This window comes from Columba livia, chromosome 1 (assembly GCF_036013475.1).
Source record: "Columba livia isolate bColLiv1 breed racing homer chromosome 1, bColLiv1.pat.W.v2, whole genome shotgun sequence".
NCBI classification, from domain to species: Eukaryota; Metazoa; Chordata; class Aves; order Columbiformes; family Columbidae; genus Columba; species Columba livia.
In genome coordinates, this window is record NC_088602.1 from 112,593,365 (window position 1) to 112,608,546 (window position 15,182).

At 39.5% G+C, this 15,182-nt stretch overlaps 1 protein-coding gene and 1 long non-coding RNA gene across 7 annotated transcripts in view; one reads left to right on the forward strand and one right to left on the reverse strand.

The window, feature by feature from the left end:
- The window catches only part of MID1 (midline 1), a 253,389-nt gene that overhangs the window by 129,897 nt on the left and 108,310 nt on the right, over positions 1-15,182 (forward strand). For 5 of the 6 annotated variants that reach the window (XM_065073456.1, XM_021292264.2, XM_005505988.3 and 2 more), the window contains exon 2: positions 13,989-14,704. In XM_065073456.1, coding sequence (XP_064929528.1) covers positions 14,045-14,704 — 660 coding nt within the window. In that variant the 5' untranslated portion in view covers positions 13,989-14,044. Of the gene's footprint in view, positions 1-1,580; positions 2,101-13,988; positions 14,705-15,182 lie in introns of those variants that run through there. The other variant, XM_065073438.1, reaches the window with a different exon arrangement.
- LOC110361193 (uncharacterized) lies at positions 949-13,992 on the reverse strand. Its single transcript, XR_010474581.1, has 3 exons — positions 13,839-13,992; positions 11,702-11,824; positions 949-2,359 (listed from the first exon to the last, which is right to left on the reverse strand). It is a non-coding gene; the product is annotated as an uncharacterized LOC110361193 (long non-coding RNA).

Below are 15,182 nucleotides of genomic sequence, written 5' to 3' on the forward strand. Positions count from 1 at the left end.
ATACGTTCTTTATCTTAAGCTAAGATTCTTGAAGAATAACTGAAACAAGCTAGCATAGCCAGTGATGGAAGTAAAAGTTTTTGAGCCTGTGGGTTTGAATCTATAATTATTTACTTGTATGCATGTGTGTATGTACAGAGAAAAGTGCACTGCATTCTTCACAGATGTACCATCATATAGATATACTCAAGTTTTGAAATAATTTTCTAGTGTTTGTTGTTGGTTGGTTCGTTGACTGTTTTTTGGTTTGTGTTTTTTTTATTTTTTTTTTAACATATGTGATATTACCCTCAAAATGAAGAAGCACACATGCAGGAATCAAGGCAAATGCATCCATAGAATTAAGATTATTGAAACTGCTTTGCATCACTTTTGTGATTGATTAAGAAGAAGATTTAAATGTAGAAAACTACTTATTTATCTAAACTATTTCAGACTGTGGCTGGCTGGCTATAAGCATAGGGCATTAAAAACTTGGGCTAACTATAATGTGGACAAGCAGGGCAGCAGGACAACACCTGCTAATAATACTGTTTGGAGTACCTGTTCCCAAAAGCATCTGGATGAGAATGAGCCAGCATGGCTGGAGGGACACTCCAAAGAAACTGCATGATGCTGTTTAACAAAATATCAAGGACAAGATATGAGCTGAGAAATCTAAAATCCTTCCATCTAGGACTTGTCCTATGGCCTCTGCTGGGCTTCTGATCACTTGACTTGACTGTAGATTATCCATGGACGTTTAATATCATGGAAAAGAGTTCCAATAATAGTAATCCCTCTGCACATCTGTCTTGCTTTCTGTATGCTCATTTTGCTTGTTACAAGCTGTCATTCCACACACATGCTAACAGATGTTGCCAGCAGAAACCTTTAAAAACCTTACAAAGACTCGGCATTTGTGAGGGCTCTGGTCTATTGTTTCAAGGAAATGAAATGAATAGGAAATTCAATAATCACAACAGTTGTTTATTGTTTCAATGAGAACAAAGCACAGGCTCTTCCATTGAAGAAAGACCAAAGACAGTGTGGATTCGCAACCTTATGCTCAAATGTCTGAGGTATGTTTTGTTACACTTTGTTGTGTTACCAGTGTATGAAAGAGTGCATTGCAACATGAAAAACAGAAAACACGAGGAAGCAATTTTTTCCTGCTGTTTCTACTTTGCATGAATTTTTAACACCTTTGTTGGAGACCAAATGTCTGGTGTGACTTCAGTCAGGATTCCTCCTGGGCACTTTGCTGAAGCGTTTGTAGTTTTCTGTTGCAATTTGCTGCTTACATGCAAATTTAGACAAACAAACAAAAATTAAGCACTGCTATCATCTTGTGTTTCACCCGCTGAATTTCAGAAAGTGCGATCTCCATGGTGTTTGTAGGAAGAGAAATCTTTCCCTCAGGTGCCATACTCTTTCAGACTGTTCCCACCTTTGGTAAACTCCTGCTGGACTTTGTGTTGTTAAGTTTTTGAGTAACATTTGAAGAAAACTGAAAAAAAAAAAAAAAGAAAAAGTGAACTGGTTGAGCATGAGTCTTTTGTGCGGAGTTCTGCCTTTCTGGTAAACAGCAATTTTGGTAGCATTCATTTTTCTGGTGACAGGTTTGGCTAGTCCAGGTCAGCCTCCTGTCACAGGCCTTGGCACTGCTGGCACTCACTCGGCAATGGGTTAATTGTCCCCAGGGCTGAGCGTGTCCTCACTTGGGTCCCACCCCAACCCTTGGGTTGATTGCTGGGATGCTCAGCAAGAGAATCCATTTGTCCTTGCCTTCTCACCCTACTGGGGCTGGCTCCTGGGAGGGAGAGGAGGTATTTTGCTCCGAGCGAAGGGCGAAGGGCTGGCTAAGGGAACACAGATCCTGGCGGAGGCGGTTAGGTGGAGCGGGTTTTCCTGCAATTGTAGGGGAGATTTTCCTGTTGTGTTTCAGCTGTGACTGTCTCACAGTCGCAGACGTGGGGCAGTGCTACTACAGGATTACTGGGACAGTGGTGGCTGCTACTGCCTGTCCCAGCTGGGCTGCCGGTGCTTTCCTAGAGGGTCAGCGTGGTTCCCGTCTTTGCAGCAATGTCTCAGCCAGAAGATGTAGGGTGGGATCCAGAGGTGGGTATGCGGCTGGGTGGCTTCCAGAGGGTTGAAGCCAATGTGTATGTGCAGGCTTGCCATTGCAAGTAATTTAGGAAATATTTATAATGCGTTTAGCAGTCGTAAGGGAGGGGCTGAGGTTTTCTCTGTTGCTGTGATGAATTATCTTTTCGGCATTGAAAACTCAGGAAAAAAGGGAACGTTTTTTAGCAAAGAGCATTTTTCATCTTATGTTTTCAAACAAGAGCTTGTTGTTGTCTTGTTAGTTGTCATTAAACTAGTAAGAGAGATAAAGGGGTCGTTAGCATCCTCATACTGTTAACAATATCTGGAATATTACAATTCTGTTTTAAAAATAACAGATGAAGGCTGAGATACATGTTTACATGAGAAGAATGAAAAAAATATGGTAATTCCCTGAAGCCTGCTCCACTCCGTGTGCAAAGTATTCCAAATTCCATTTATTTATGTGTAACTGATGAAGTTACATAACCTAAAGCGATGACATGTTTAAGTATGATGACTGAGAGATAACGTTTTTTCAAAGCATGTGTTTTTAGCACTGGTATGCTCTGCGTTATGGTCTGGTCCCTACGGTTATGTTATGTGCAAGTTCTGTATCCACAAAAGCCCACAAAACATGCCATACGTTTATGTGAATGAGAAGCATGTATAGTCCACAGGTACAGAATTTCTAATGTGATTTTCCCAGTACAATATTTCAAGCTGAGCAATTGTCTGAGAACAAGACAAGCCAACATTCAGTCAAGTTTTAAAGTCGATATTTAACAAGCTCCTGGAAAAAAAAAAATCTTGAGGCTGGAGGTTGTGCAGATGCATGCCAGTAATTCTTTCAAGTGTGCTACTCTCTTTATTACAGTAATGGTGACCTGCTTGCTAGCTGACAGAAAATCTACAATTTATTCCAATTTTTTTAGATAAACAGTGAGACTTTAATGTTGTTGATGAAGAACATCTCAAAGGGTTGTAATTAAGCTATTGTTTTCTCTTTCCATACTATCTTAAAAGCTACTAAGCCATTTTATGAGTGACATTGAGAAACTTTTGCTCAAGAGGCTTATCTGGGGTATTAAAACAGTTACTCAGAGGCAATTGCTCATTTTAGGTGTTTTTTCCTACTCCCTTGTAGTATGTTCTGAAGAATATCCACAGAACAATTAATTTGAGGCTGTCAAGTAAACTAGTAAGTAGTCCAACCAAACTAGTGAGTAGTCCAATCACCTATAGCAAATGCATTATTTTTGTGTGCACAGGTGTGTATGTGTGTCTGACAGAACACAACCATAGCCAGGTAGTGAAAAAGCATCTTCCATTCATTTTATGAGGCTACTCAGCAAGGCCTTTTCCAGGATCCTATCTCCTTGAGCACAGGAGAAGAGCTGTACAAACCCAAACACCATCACATCTCATGGCTGGAGGAGACTGGGACTGGGACAAAGACACCGTATAGTGACAGCTCAAAGAAACAACCCTTTCACTTGATGGAGTGAGCTTAAATTTAATAGTGGAGCTTCTGGCTGTTGTACAGTTCTCTGGCTGATATCAAGTGAAACAGAGGTAAAATTGGATCATTTTTCCTATCACCTCGCTAGCTGGATTAGAAACTGGTTACCCGATTTCCTGATTTACTTCAGCTCCCAGAGCATCTCTCTGGCCATCACCAGGGATTAAAGACTAGTACTATTTACCACTTCTGTTTCTAAACTGCAGATTACATTGCTCATACAATGCAACCCTTTGTTGCTCTTAATTTCTTAGTTTGAAGCAATGAAGTTTTGCCACAGTGCGGCTACTAAAAACCTGTGAGGCAAGATTATGTGGCCGTGGTTAATGATTGGTTTTGTCTCAGGTCTTTAAATAGCATTTAAAGGTAACATTCTTAAAGGATGTAAATGCATGGAAGAAAATATTTGAGATCACCAGGGTTTATTGTGGTTTGATTCTGCTAAGTAACACTTTCTCAAGAAATAAAATACAAGTGGGTGTGCCTCTGGCAAGCAGTAAAACATTACTGGTTCTTTGTGAAAAGCACCAGCTGACATAACTTAGAAAGTCCTCAAGAGAGGTTAATGGAAGCTTGCCACCTTCTTAGACTTGAGCTGTATTAACAAGGAATAAAGAGTCTTTGCATCTCATTGAGTGAGATGTGGTACCTCACTGAACAGGCTGCGTGGGGATGACAAACCGTTGAGTGTCTTAGGGGCAGAGCAGCCTATTCTTGTGAACCCCTACATACAACTATGTACTTCTTTCTCTTCTCAGTTTATTTTGCTGGGGTTTGTTGTTGTTTGTTTTTTGTAGTTTTGTTGGTTTGGTTTGGTGGTTTTGTTTTGATTTTATTTTTTGTATGTATCTGGTTGTGTTGGCATCAGAATGTTTACTCATGCACTAAACATTTTGGGTTATTTGGCTTAATACTGCCATTTGGCAACACCAAGCAACATGAGGAGATGACTAGTAAAGTAGCTACTACACTCCTTGGTATTATAAGTGGGAGAAACTTAACCCCTTGAAGCCTGTTAGAGAGCTGCAGTGGGATGGCAGGAAAGACAGGGATGAACAGTTGGAAGGAGAAAAGTCTTGCACCTGGTTCATGGTATAGGTAGGCAAGCTACTATTTTGTCAAAAAATTGTAAATAAAATACAGAAGATGAAGTTAGATTTGTCATGCCAAGCAGGTTGGTCTTAAGACTTAGTGCAGACACCATTGTGTCTGGTTCTCAGGAACTGTCCATGTACCCTTCACATGTAGCAGGGACCAGAACCATCCAAATCCAGAAAAATTCCTGCTCATAGTGTCAGCTGGAAATGGGTTGCTTTGGGATCATTTTCCTGTGACTCAATTCAGTTTTCTGTGTATCCTTTTGGATCTATAAATCAGAGGATGATAGAAGTGAGGCACATTGGGAGAAAATTTGACTAAACAAGTCATTGTTGTGTTCGTAAGAATAACAAAGAATAGATGTGGATTCTCTGGTTTCTTTTTTAAAGCTCAAGAACACTGGAAACCATTACTTGTTAGTTGATATGGTTGTAATTTCTTATTTTCTTAAGTTTCTTTTATACCCGGAATGAAGCAAGCACATCTAGAAAGTGCAGATCACTTAATCCTAAAGAAAATGTAAAATAGAGATACCTGATTCTACTGACTACCAAAGGACCCTACAGAGACAGTTCAGATGAATGCTCTCACCTGTGCTTAGGAACCACAGTGCAGCAACAGAGAAGAACTGCTAGTTCTGCTAGAGATTTGTTACAAGGTATTTGCAGATTTCTCTTCTAGACTACAGGGCCAAAGAACATTCCTAAAGCCATTCTGTTAATGGAGAACAGGAATCTAGTACCCCAAGACAGAGTGACAGAAGCATGCTCCTGGTGGCCTTGGTGACATCAGTAGGAGGGAACATGTCCCTACTCCTTTTGGAGCAGGCCTTGGGGTTTGGTGAGGGACCATGTGAGAATTCTGCTCCCCAAATGGACAAGCAGACCTACCAGTTCCCACTTTGTTGTTTCTGCACCCAGGAAGCCAGAGTTGTGTGTTCCCTGCACCAATGACAGAGGTTTCTCTTACATGTCTAAAGTAGATTATCTTCTGAGCACAGATATAATTTGTACCTTATCCTCCACTTTCCCACAGTTCACAGCTAGTTTCCCTTTCTAATTACCTGATTAAAATCTTGATTTTTAAATACACCACTGATCTTATGGAGTTCAGCATACTGACAGTACAGCAGGCATAAATTAGAAGGAAGTCCTCAGTGTTGGACAGTGGGTTTTTTTGCAATTACCAGAATCTCTTTGTAGTCTTTGCAAATGTGCAGAACATAATTCTGAGAATGTGTTTTTGTTCTTTAAAAAACAAAAAATATTTTGCAAAATTCTTTTTTAATTATCACATCTGAGGAGCAGAGAGCAGGACTGGAGAGGCTAGCATTGTGTGCCTTGTGATAGGGATAGCTCTGTATACACAAGGAGTTTAGTTAGTCAAAAGTGCATCTTGCATGTAGTTCACCTGTGTGGCAGGTGAGATCACACTTTCATACCTGTTGTAGTTCCTGGGACATTTCTTGCTGTTATTTTTAAAGGCTGTCTGTGATAAGAAAGCAGACCTTGGAGTTCTTCATTGAGAACTTATAATGTCATTATCTAGGTGGAGGCGATGATTATGAATGTAAATAGTATTTAAGATTCCTTTTACTTAGCTGCAGGAAAAGAATTCATAGGACAACTTGGTGGAAAGAGAATGCAATTATTTCTTTAAGCCACCCTAAGATCTTCCCTGAAAACTTGCAGTAGCTTAAGGACCCCAGTGTTTCCAAGCTGTACTAAATTATGTGTTCATGTGTGTGAACACATATGACTAGAAGGAATGTGCCGAACTATTTCTGTTGTTATATCATCTACACTAAAGATCAGGGAGTACCACGTCACCTAAGGCATTACACAAATGAAATTCCCAGCTGGGGAGATGTGGGAGATTTCCAGGTCTACTGTGCAGACAAAGCCCTATGAAAACTGGTGGGTTTTGATATTTACTATTTGGATAAAATTATTTTACTTTCCTTTTGTTATTGAGTAGCATCCATCATCTTGGAAGCTCTTGTCTTAAAATCAGAGAGGAAAAAAAAAAAAGTGCGGTATATAGCAGTTTGTCCCCTTTGGCAAGTTTGTGAGGTTGCTCCAGTCATTGTTTCCCATACTGCCAGTATCCAGACCAAGATGTGAACCAAATTCCTCAATATTTGTTATTGTATAGTTACTATATACCCCAGAATAAATACCAGTTCCTCAAATGAAGAGTGTGAATTTAGTTGAAGACATTTTTGGAAGAGACCTTCAGCCATAATTTTTTTAGAATGTCACTGCTGTTGCCAGTAGATCTGTGCTGATTCACATGTGCTAAAGATTAAGCAATCCTTTGCTTTCAGTCCCCTGAAGCATTTTGAGGAAATCTTAAATATTGTATCTAAAGAATAAAGCTAAGAGAGTTGCAAGAATATAGAAATTATAGCTCTAAAAGCATTCCAAATGTATTGTATATAGATTCATGCACACATGTATGAAACTATCTCTAATGCTACAGATAATATTAAATCAGCTATTTATCGATGGCTTTGGGATTTATAGGACATGATTTTTTTTTTTCTTGCCTGTTAGCATTTGAGACTCAGTTATTGTTTTAGCTTCCATGAGAAGGAATATGTGATGTTGTGCCAAAGACCTTAATTCTATGAGATGTTCTTGTCTCACTGAATAACACACAGAATCCAGCCTATTGAAAATATGTTCTCCTACTAGCATACATTTCAACCAGAGGGGGATGTTGTCTTGGCTTTATATCACTACAAACAGCATAGCAAATGTGCATTTGTTATATAAATATCCTTTAAATGTTACAAACAACTATCTCAACATCATGTAAACATTCCCTGTAACTTTTAGACAAGGCAGCTAATCTTTCTTCTGCCAGTGAAAATGTGTGAATAGGATGAACTAGTCATTTTCTTTTACGCTGAGTATTTATTTTTGCATATTAGGAGCTTTTGAACAGCACTATCCTTTGAATATTTATTAATTTGCACTGCTTTGATAAAAACCAGTGGGAAAACAAGTATTTGCTTCCTTCAGGGTGTGTGCAGCTTGCTTTATTTAGCATTATAGAAGTTTCCATTAAGTATTTCTAAAGAAAAAAAAAAAATCTGAGTTTTTATTATTAGTTTCTTTACTCTACTTACACTAACTATACTGCTTACTTGAATATCTCACTAGCTGTGCTGCTGACAATTACTAGCATCACAAGTACTCATAGACTTCAATGTCTGTGCTGCAGAAGGTAAAAACTGTAATGGACTTGGGACACAGTGGGCTATGAAGCAGTCTATTGTTTTTATCACATCTGAAAGGTTTATTGACTGTGAAGTGAAATGCTCACATTTACTTGTTGGAAGGAAAAGTTCCTCCTGAAACAACTCTGTGTATATCCTAAAACAGGAAAGAAAATGTCAACAAATAATAGCATTTTCTTTTTTCTTCCTTTTTTTTTTTTTTTCTTTTTCAGAACTAACAGAAGTGGTTTTTTATTGCCCATAGCAGACTTTATGACAAGAATAGAAATTTTAAGTTTTCCTTTTATAGTGCACTTAAGAGAAAAATACTGTCACTTTGAAAACTGCAGATGTATATTATGATAGTAGTCTTCTTAAGCACTTGCCATAGATAATTCGGGAATAGTGTGTGTGTTGACTGTCATTCCGCTTATACTATAGATCTAGGATACATATATCCATGCACACACACATTCATGCATACATGCACACCACATTTTATTAACTTTCATACTTAAATATTCGTATTTCATGCAAAATTTCACTTCATAGTCATACAATTGCAGTTTAAGAAATTGCATTTTCTAACTGAAAAAGTTGGCAAGTGTTTTCTACAAAAATACTCGATCTTCAAGTGTTTGATATTGAATTTTATCTGTGGTCTTGTGTCTGTTTATGAATAATCCTATATATGAGCTTGGAGGATCATGGCTGAAATAGCCTTACTGTAGTGTGCATTTGGTAGTAGCCTTAACACAATGAATTGTTAGAAAATATTATTAGGAAAAATGCTATTTGAACCTGCTTGGGCCTATTTGGGCCATAATTCGACGAAAGACAACAAACTGTGGTTTTGCCAGAGACATAATACACCATGGCATTTTGGAACAAGTCCAGCTCTTTTGCCCAGTGATATTTTCTCACTAAGATTCTTAAAATTTGCAGTATGGCCTACAGGTCTCTTTCCTCCTTCAATATCACTGAGTCACTGCAACTTAAAAGTTTGCTGAAACAGCTTTTATTTGTACTATGGGGTTCACATTTACTAGAGTGGGAAGCGAAACGTTGTAGGACGTCTTTTTCCACCACTTTTTCACTTCTGATAGACTCTTTTCTCTCCTTCCCTGAAGGATGTAGGAGCAGCTGGAACAGAAAAGGAGCAAGAGGCAACATGTGGCATGCTAAAACATTGCCTGCTCGCTTTATTCAAATAGCTAGTGATTTATTCTGCGTAGGGAGAAATCTGTACTGTCTTACTGACCAAAAATGACCTCAGTATACTGGAATTTTTGCCACATTCATTTTTTAAGTGTAGCTTTATATTTTACTCATTTCATTTCAAACATTAATGCTAATACTGCAGAAAAGTTCATGTCCTATAATAGCTTGAAAGTACAGAATTAAGGTGAAGAGTGTTCTTTGGCAATGTCACACTGTAATTACTTTGTTAATGTAACAAATGTAAATACTTATCAATATTATTGATCATCTAGATAACACCAGTGAAAAACAGATGAAGGTGGAGACCATGTAAGGTCACTAATCACCTCTCTGGTGAGTGTTATTAGTTAGGCTGAAGTGTCCTATCCAGATCCAGCTTTAAAAAATGCTGTTAGCCTTCTTGAAATATTTTATTACTGTAGCATCACCAGGTCTTATAGTGTTACTGTTAGATGTTTGTCTTTTGCCCAAGGAGTTTAACAGGACCATTGTTTTGGACGTTAAATGCAATTTCTGATTGTATTTTGGGTGCAGAAAGAGTGAAAGCCTGTGCACAGCAGCCAAATAAGGGTGTTTGCTGTGAGGGCAGCTCCACATAGCAATGTGTGGTTTGCAATATCTTTCTAATGGCATCTGAGTTCTTCAGAAAGTATAAATACATTGCTTTCCTGTGAGGAAGTGCTTACAGTTTTGACTCATGGAAGACTTCCCCCACCAACACGTTCTGGTATTTTTATCCTGCTGCTTCTATATACTGTTTCTGTACTTAAAGCGTAGAGGTCATCCGTAACACTGGCACTCCCAGCAATGAAAAACCAGGAGTCAGCCTTCAGTCAGCCCTGGGCTGATTTCAGGGCCACCAAATCACCACATTTTCCTATAAATAGTAATGTTTCAAAGAATTATGAACTGCATATTTTGTGTCCTTCTCAGGAAATGTGTTTCTAGGCTTTGATTACTAGGGTCTCATTGACAGCAGTGGTAACAGTCTTCTGGAGTTTGGTAGTATCTCTGATCCGTGATTTTTCAAGTGTAAAACAAACAGAAGGCATAATACAGCATTTTTGAAGCACAGCATTGCATCCAGTTATGAAACACCTTGACATATTTTTTTTAATCTATTCGGCTTTACTGGTACTTAACATACTGAAATTTATCTAGTTCAGCTTTAGCTTTAATTTCTCTCATGTCTTTTCACTTCTGAAATGTGTTGGGTGCACTTCTGTGCAACTGAAGGCTGTAATAACACCTGCAAAATATATCTTTCTTAAAACAAGAGCTGCAAAGATGCTAATTCCACTAGGCTCAGTAGAAGTCTTGCCATGAACTACCTTGAGATCGTGATTTCATTTACTGCATTGCTTACCATATATTGCATAAGAAATTGTTATGGGCTGGGGAAATGTCAGTTCCAAAATTAGTTAAGTGTATCTTGGATTTTTAAATAACACTTAGCTTTTGACAATCACTTTTACTTTGATGTCTGCTCTTAAAACTACCTCTTGTGGGTAGAAAAATAATACTTCCCATTTCAGTGACATTTTGATAATTGCATAATCTTCTGACAGTAGTTCCATATTTTTGCAAATACAAAATGCTGTACTAAGAATTCCTTCTTTCCTTTCTGTGTGTGGAGACTGTCTATGTGGCTACCAATTTATGGGCCATGTCAAATATGGAATACAACCATGTGCATATATAACCCTTTGTATTGAGTTTCTACCTAATCTTCTAGTTTACTGTAGCTATGGATTATCTACCACTCTCAAGGAAAACAAACAAACAAACAAACAATTCTTGAATATGAAACTTTAAGGCAAGGGCAAATGGGTTTGAAAGATTTTGTAGCTGGATCAGCATCACAGTCTGTACTTCAGGCACTAAACTAAAAGCAAAAGCAGAATTGTAGGCAATTAAAGAGTAATCATTGGAATGCGCAGAAAATGCAGCCCCTCTTTAGTGCCTCTTAAAGGATTCATTAGTTAGTCTCAGATGCAGCGTGGCAACTGTGAAAGAAAACTGGGAAATGTCATTTTTTGCTTTCTGTCAGTGTTCTCGGCTTTGATTACCTTGGAAGATAGGCTGTTATTCCAAGATGTTTACAGTCTAAGATCAGATTTTGGCACTCTTGCTCATACTGAATAGCATTAGTCAGGCCTAAGCTACTGCTCATTCAGGTCAGATAGATCAGAATTAGTCATCAGTTGAAACAGTGGTATTTATGTAGAGGCATGACAGTGATTCAAATGGCTTCTCATGAAGCAATGATGCAAATGTTTTTCTGCTGGTTTTATCTGTTTAGCTCTGCCTCATTTCATATGAGTACCATTAAAAAAAAAAACAAAACAAAAAAAAAAAAAAAAAACAAAAACCCACACACACAAAAAAACACAAAAAACCAAACCTTTGGTTAAAAACAAAAAAATAGGGCTTTAAGAAGGAAACTGAATGAAAGAAACCTTTTGATGCGTGAAGAAGCTGAAGGGACTTTGTATAGAAATTAGAGGATGGAGGAAAGCTCCAAATCCAAAACATGATTCTAAGAAACAAACCTGAAAGGTTCGCGGATCTTCACTGGACTGCCAATAGAGGAGCAATGATTGGTTTGCCTTTTTAAAATGTTGTCCCCTGTCAATGCCAAATTCTCTTCTCCCACTTCCAGTGCAGTGTTCAGCCTGCAGAATAAGTAGATGATGAGGTGCACAGTTGTGGTGTGGAAGGGATTAAAACAGTGTGGGTTTTGATCTTCTGGGACTTCTGTGATACAGATAGCAAAGAGAAGGAAAGACAAACTGGTCTTCATTTGCAGAAAAAGCTTTCATCTTTTCTGTGCTATGTGGCTACGACTGAGAGGGAGTTGTCTTTTTGCTTATATCAAATAGCCAAGCCTTTAATTTTTACCAGATGCACCATACAATTATGGCAGCTGATGGATAGTTATAAATGAATTAGTCTTTGGCAAACTGAACTTTATTTCAAGTAAGATCAGCATCACAGAAGATGCAGGAAAGGAAATTTTTTGATGGGGTCAGTGCATTTTTTAAATGCTCAGATTTCTTGACAGAATAAAAGGATGCATTAGTGCAAAGAGACAAAGTATCCTAATTTCTAAGCAAACCCTTGGAACAGACGCCTTGCTGCTCTTCCCACAGAGCAAGCAGGACTAAATACTGATGGACAGTCTGAACCTTGCCTCTGTTTGCTGAACTTTCCTTTTTACTGTGGTTCATGTTGGGGTTATAGGTAGCATTCCTGTGACTGCCACCATGCTCCCCACACTAATTGTCATGAAGTACAGAAGATTCAAGCACACTTGGTTCCCAAGGCTGCTAATGAGCCCTGAGCTCTCCTCACCCTTAATGAACCAAGGTTCCTTTGTGGGGGATTCTTGTCCATCCCTACTTTTCCCTGGTCAGGGGACGAGGCAAGAGTTCACACAACCAAACAATGACTTTACAGTGTAAAGACGATGCAGCTGTGCCATCTGAAGCCATCCCCAGTTATGAGCAACAAAGCTTAAATAGATTGTACTGTGAAGAGGTACAGCTCTGTGAGTGTGAAGCATAGCTTTTGCTTCTGCTTCACTGACCTGTCTGTTTGTGGCAGCGACAGGCCCTTGACAGGAGCTTAGGCAGGGAGAGCTGCGTAGGGCGACTCTTTCAAAACCACTCTCTGTAACGCTGAGCACAGGAAAGGAAACAAAATGAAGTTTCAGTTGATCTCTGATGGGGGTGTACTGCTGCATCCTCCAGAAAATCCCATGCCCTCCGTTTAAAAGTCATTGATTCCTAATCCACTTCAGGTGATCAATTAGGCCGCTAAAACAAGCAGTAGTTCATCCATATTAGCAATAGAGAGTACTCACACAAAAGTGTAAGCGCACACACACACAAACCCCCTAGCAAATCACACATCTCACTGTCTTACTCTTTAGAGGCTCTTCTTGTACTGTAGGTTAGGTTCATGAGAAATTTGGGCTTAACTATTCTTAATCACCTACTTCATTTGTCTTCCTTTAGTCATTTCAGTTACAGCACTGTGTGATCCTCTGTCTATATTTATCTTTCTGCAAATATGCATGTGATATATATTTGTGCATATGTGTACAGGTACACATGCACAAAAATAGCGGTATATGTAAACAGAGACACATATGTCCTAGAAATACACAGGAGTATTTTAGTATATTATATATATGTAAAACTGTCACGTGCTTTCCTAGAAACGTTATTCCCTGCATATACTCAAATATATATTTACACAGACATACTTTACATGAAGTGATGCTGTAACATGTAGCAGTAATACTATGCTATAACATCAAATGAAATTTTCAATCTGTTAAAAAAAATGTTATTTGTAACAGCAGTGAGAGATTTAAGGTTATCAGTTATAATACTCTAGACTAATCTTTGCACAATGTTATACTAAGTTGAAGAGGTTTTTTTAAGTTTTACAAGTAGATTAGTGAAGCCAAAAGCAGGATCTGCAAAAGAAATCTAATTTTCCTGTAACAGACTATTTGAAGGCTATAATTTGGGGTTTTAATAATGCACAGAAACATCTGCTGTTTTCCTCTGTTGCATGAGAGAGAAAAAGAAAGAGAAAGAAATTAAGAAGGAGCATTTGCTTTGCATTCTTAAGTGAAGAGAGGCAAGACAAAAAATAAAGCAGCCCAGTTTTAAATACCTTGATGTGTGCAGGTTCAAAACTTTAGATTGCCCTCCTGCCTGGCGTGGTGGATTGATAGCCCCGGGAGCAGTGGCGAAAGTTGACAACCCCCCATGGCTGACCCCTCATGTACTCTCTCGCCTAATCGAATTTTACGTGTGTTTCCAGATAGCTGATCAGCTTCCCTGGATTTCACTGACGCCACAGGAAAGCTTTGCCTGAAGATGGAAACACTGGAGTCGGAACTGACCTGCCCTATATGTCTGGAGCTGTTTGAAGACCCGCTGCTGCTGCCTTGCGCTCACAGCCTCTGCTTCAACTGCGCGCACCGCATCCTGGTCTCCCACTGCGCCACCAACGAGCCGGTGGAGTCTATCACCGCCTTCCAGTGCCCGACCTGCCGTTATGTCATCACCCTCAGCCAGCGCGGACTAGACGGGCTCAAGCGCAACGTCACCCTGCAGAACATCATCGACAGGTTCCAGAAAGCTTCAGTCAGTGGGCCCAATTCCCCCAGCGAGACCCGCCGGGAGCGGGCATTCGATAGCAACAGCATGTCGTCCTGCGAGAAGGTGCTCTGCCAGTTCTGTGATCAGGACCCTGCTCAGGAGGCGGTGAAAACCTGCGTTACCTGCGAGGTGTCCTACTGCGAGGACTGCCTGAAAGCCACTCACCCCAACAAGAAGCCGTTCACTGGCCACCGGCTCATTGAGCCCATCCCAGACTCTCACATCAGAGGATTAATGTGCTTGGAGCATGAGGATGAGAAAGTTAACATGTACTGTGTGACTGACGACCAGTTGATTTGTGCCTTGTGTAAACTGGTTGGGCGACACCGTGACCATCAAGTGGCAGCTTTAAGTGAGCGCTATGACAAGCTAAAGGTTAGTGCTACTTACTGGCCTTTCTAGCCAAGCAGCCTGTGGTTGGGAAGGAAAGTGCCCTTGGGTTCTGTGCTAGATTTTTCATTTGGGCGGAGGTTGGGAAAGGTAGGTGCACAGTCTCTAATCGGATGAGATACACATGCAGATCTATATGAGCATTTGCTCATCACCATTGAATGCCGCTTAAAGAAAGATACCTCAGTTGTGCTTTGATTTCTCTATAGCTGTCATAAGGAATATGCAGCATATACTGCTATTTAGCTGAATTTTTTTTTCTCCCTACAGCTTTATTTGTGGCAGCTGACAAGGTTTAGTGCTGACTGCACAGACACAGGCGCTGATTCAAATGTCGGGCATTCTTTGCGTATGCTCTGCTGTTGAATATTTTTCATTTGGTTGCTTTCATTGTGAAAAGCCCTTTGCATCGCCGCTAACAGAAGATGCATTTATCTGTGCCGGCTTCAGGGATGCCATCTGC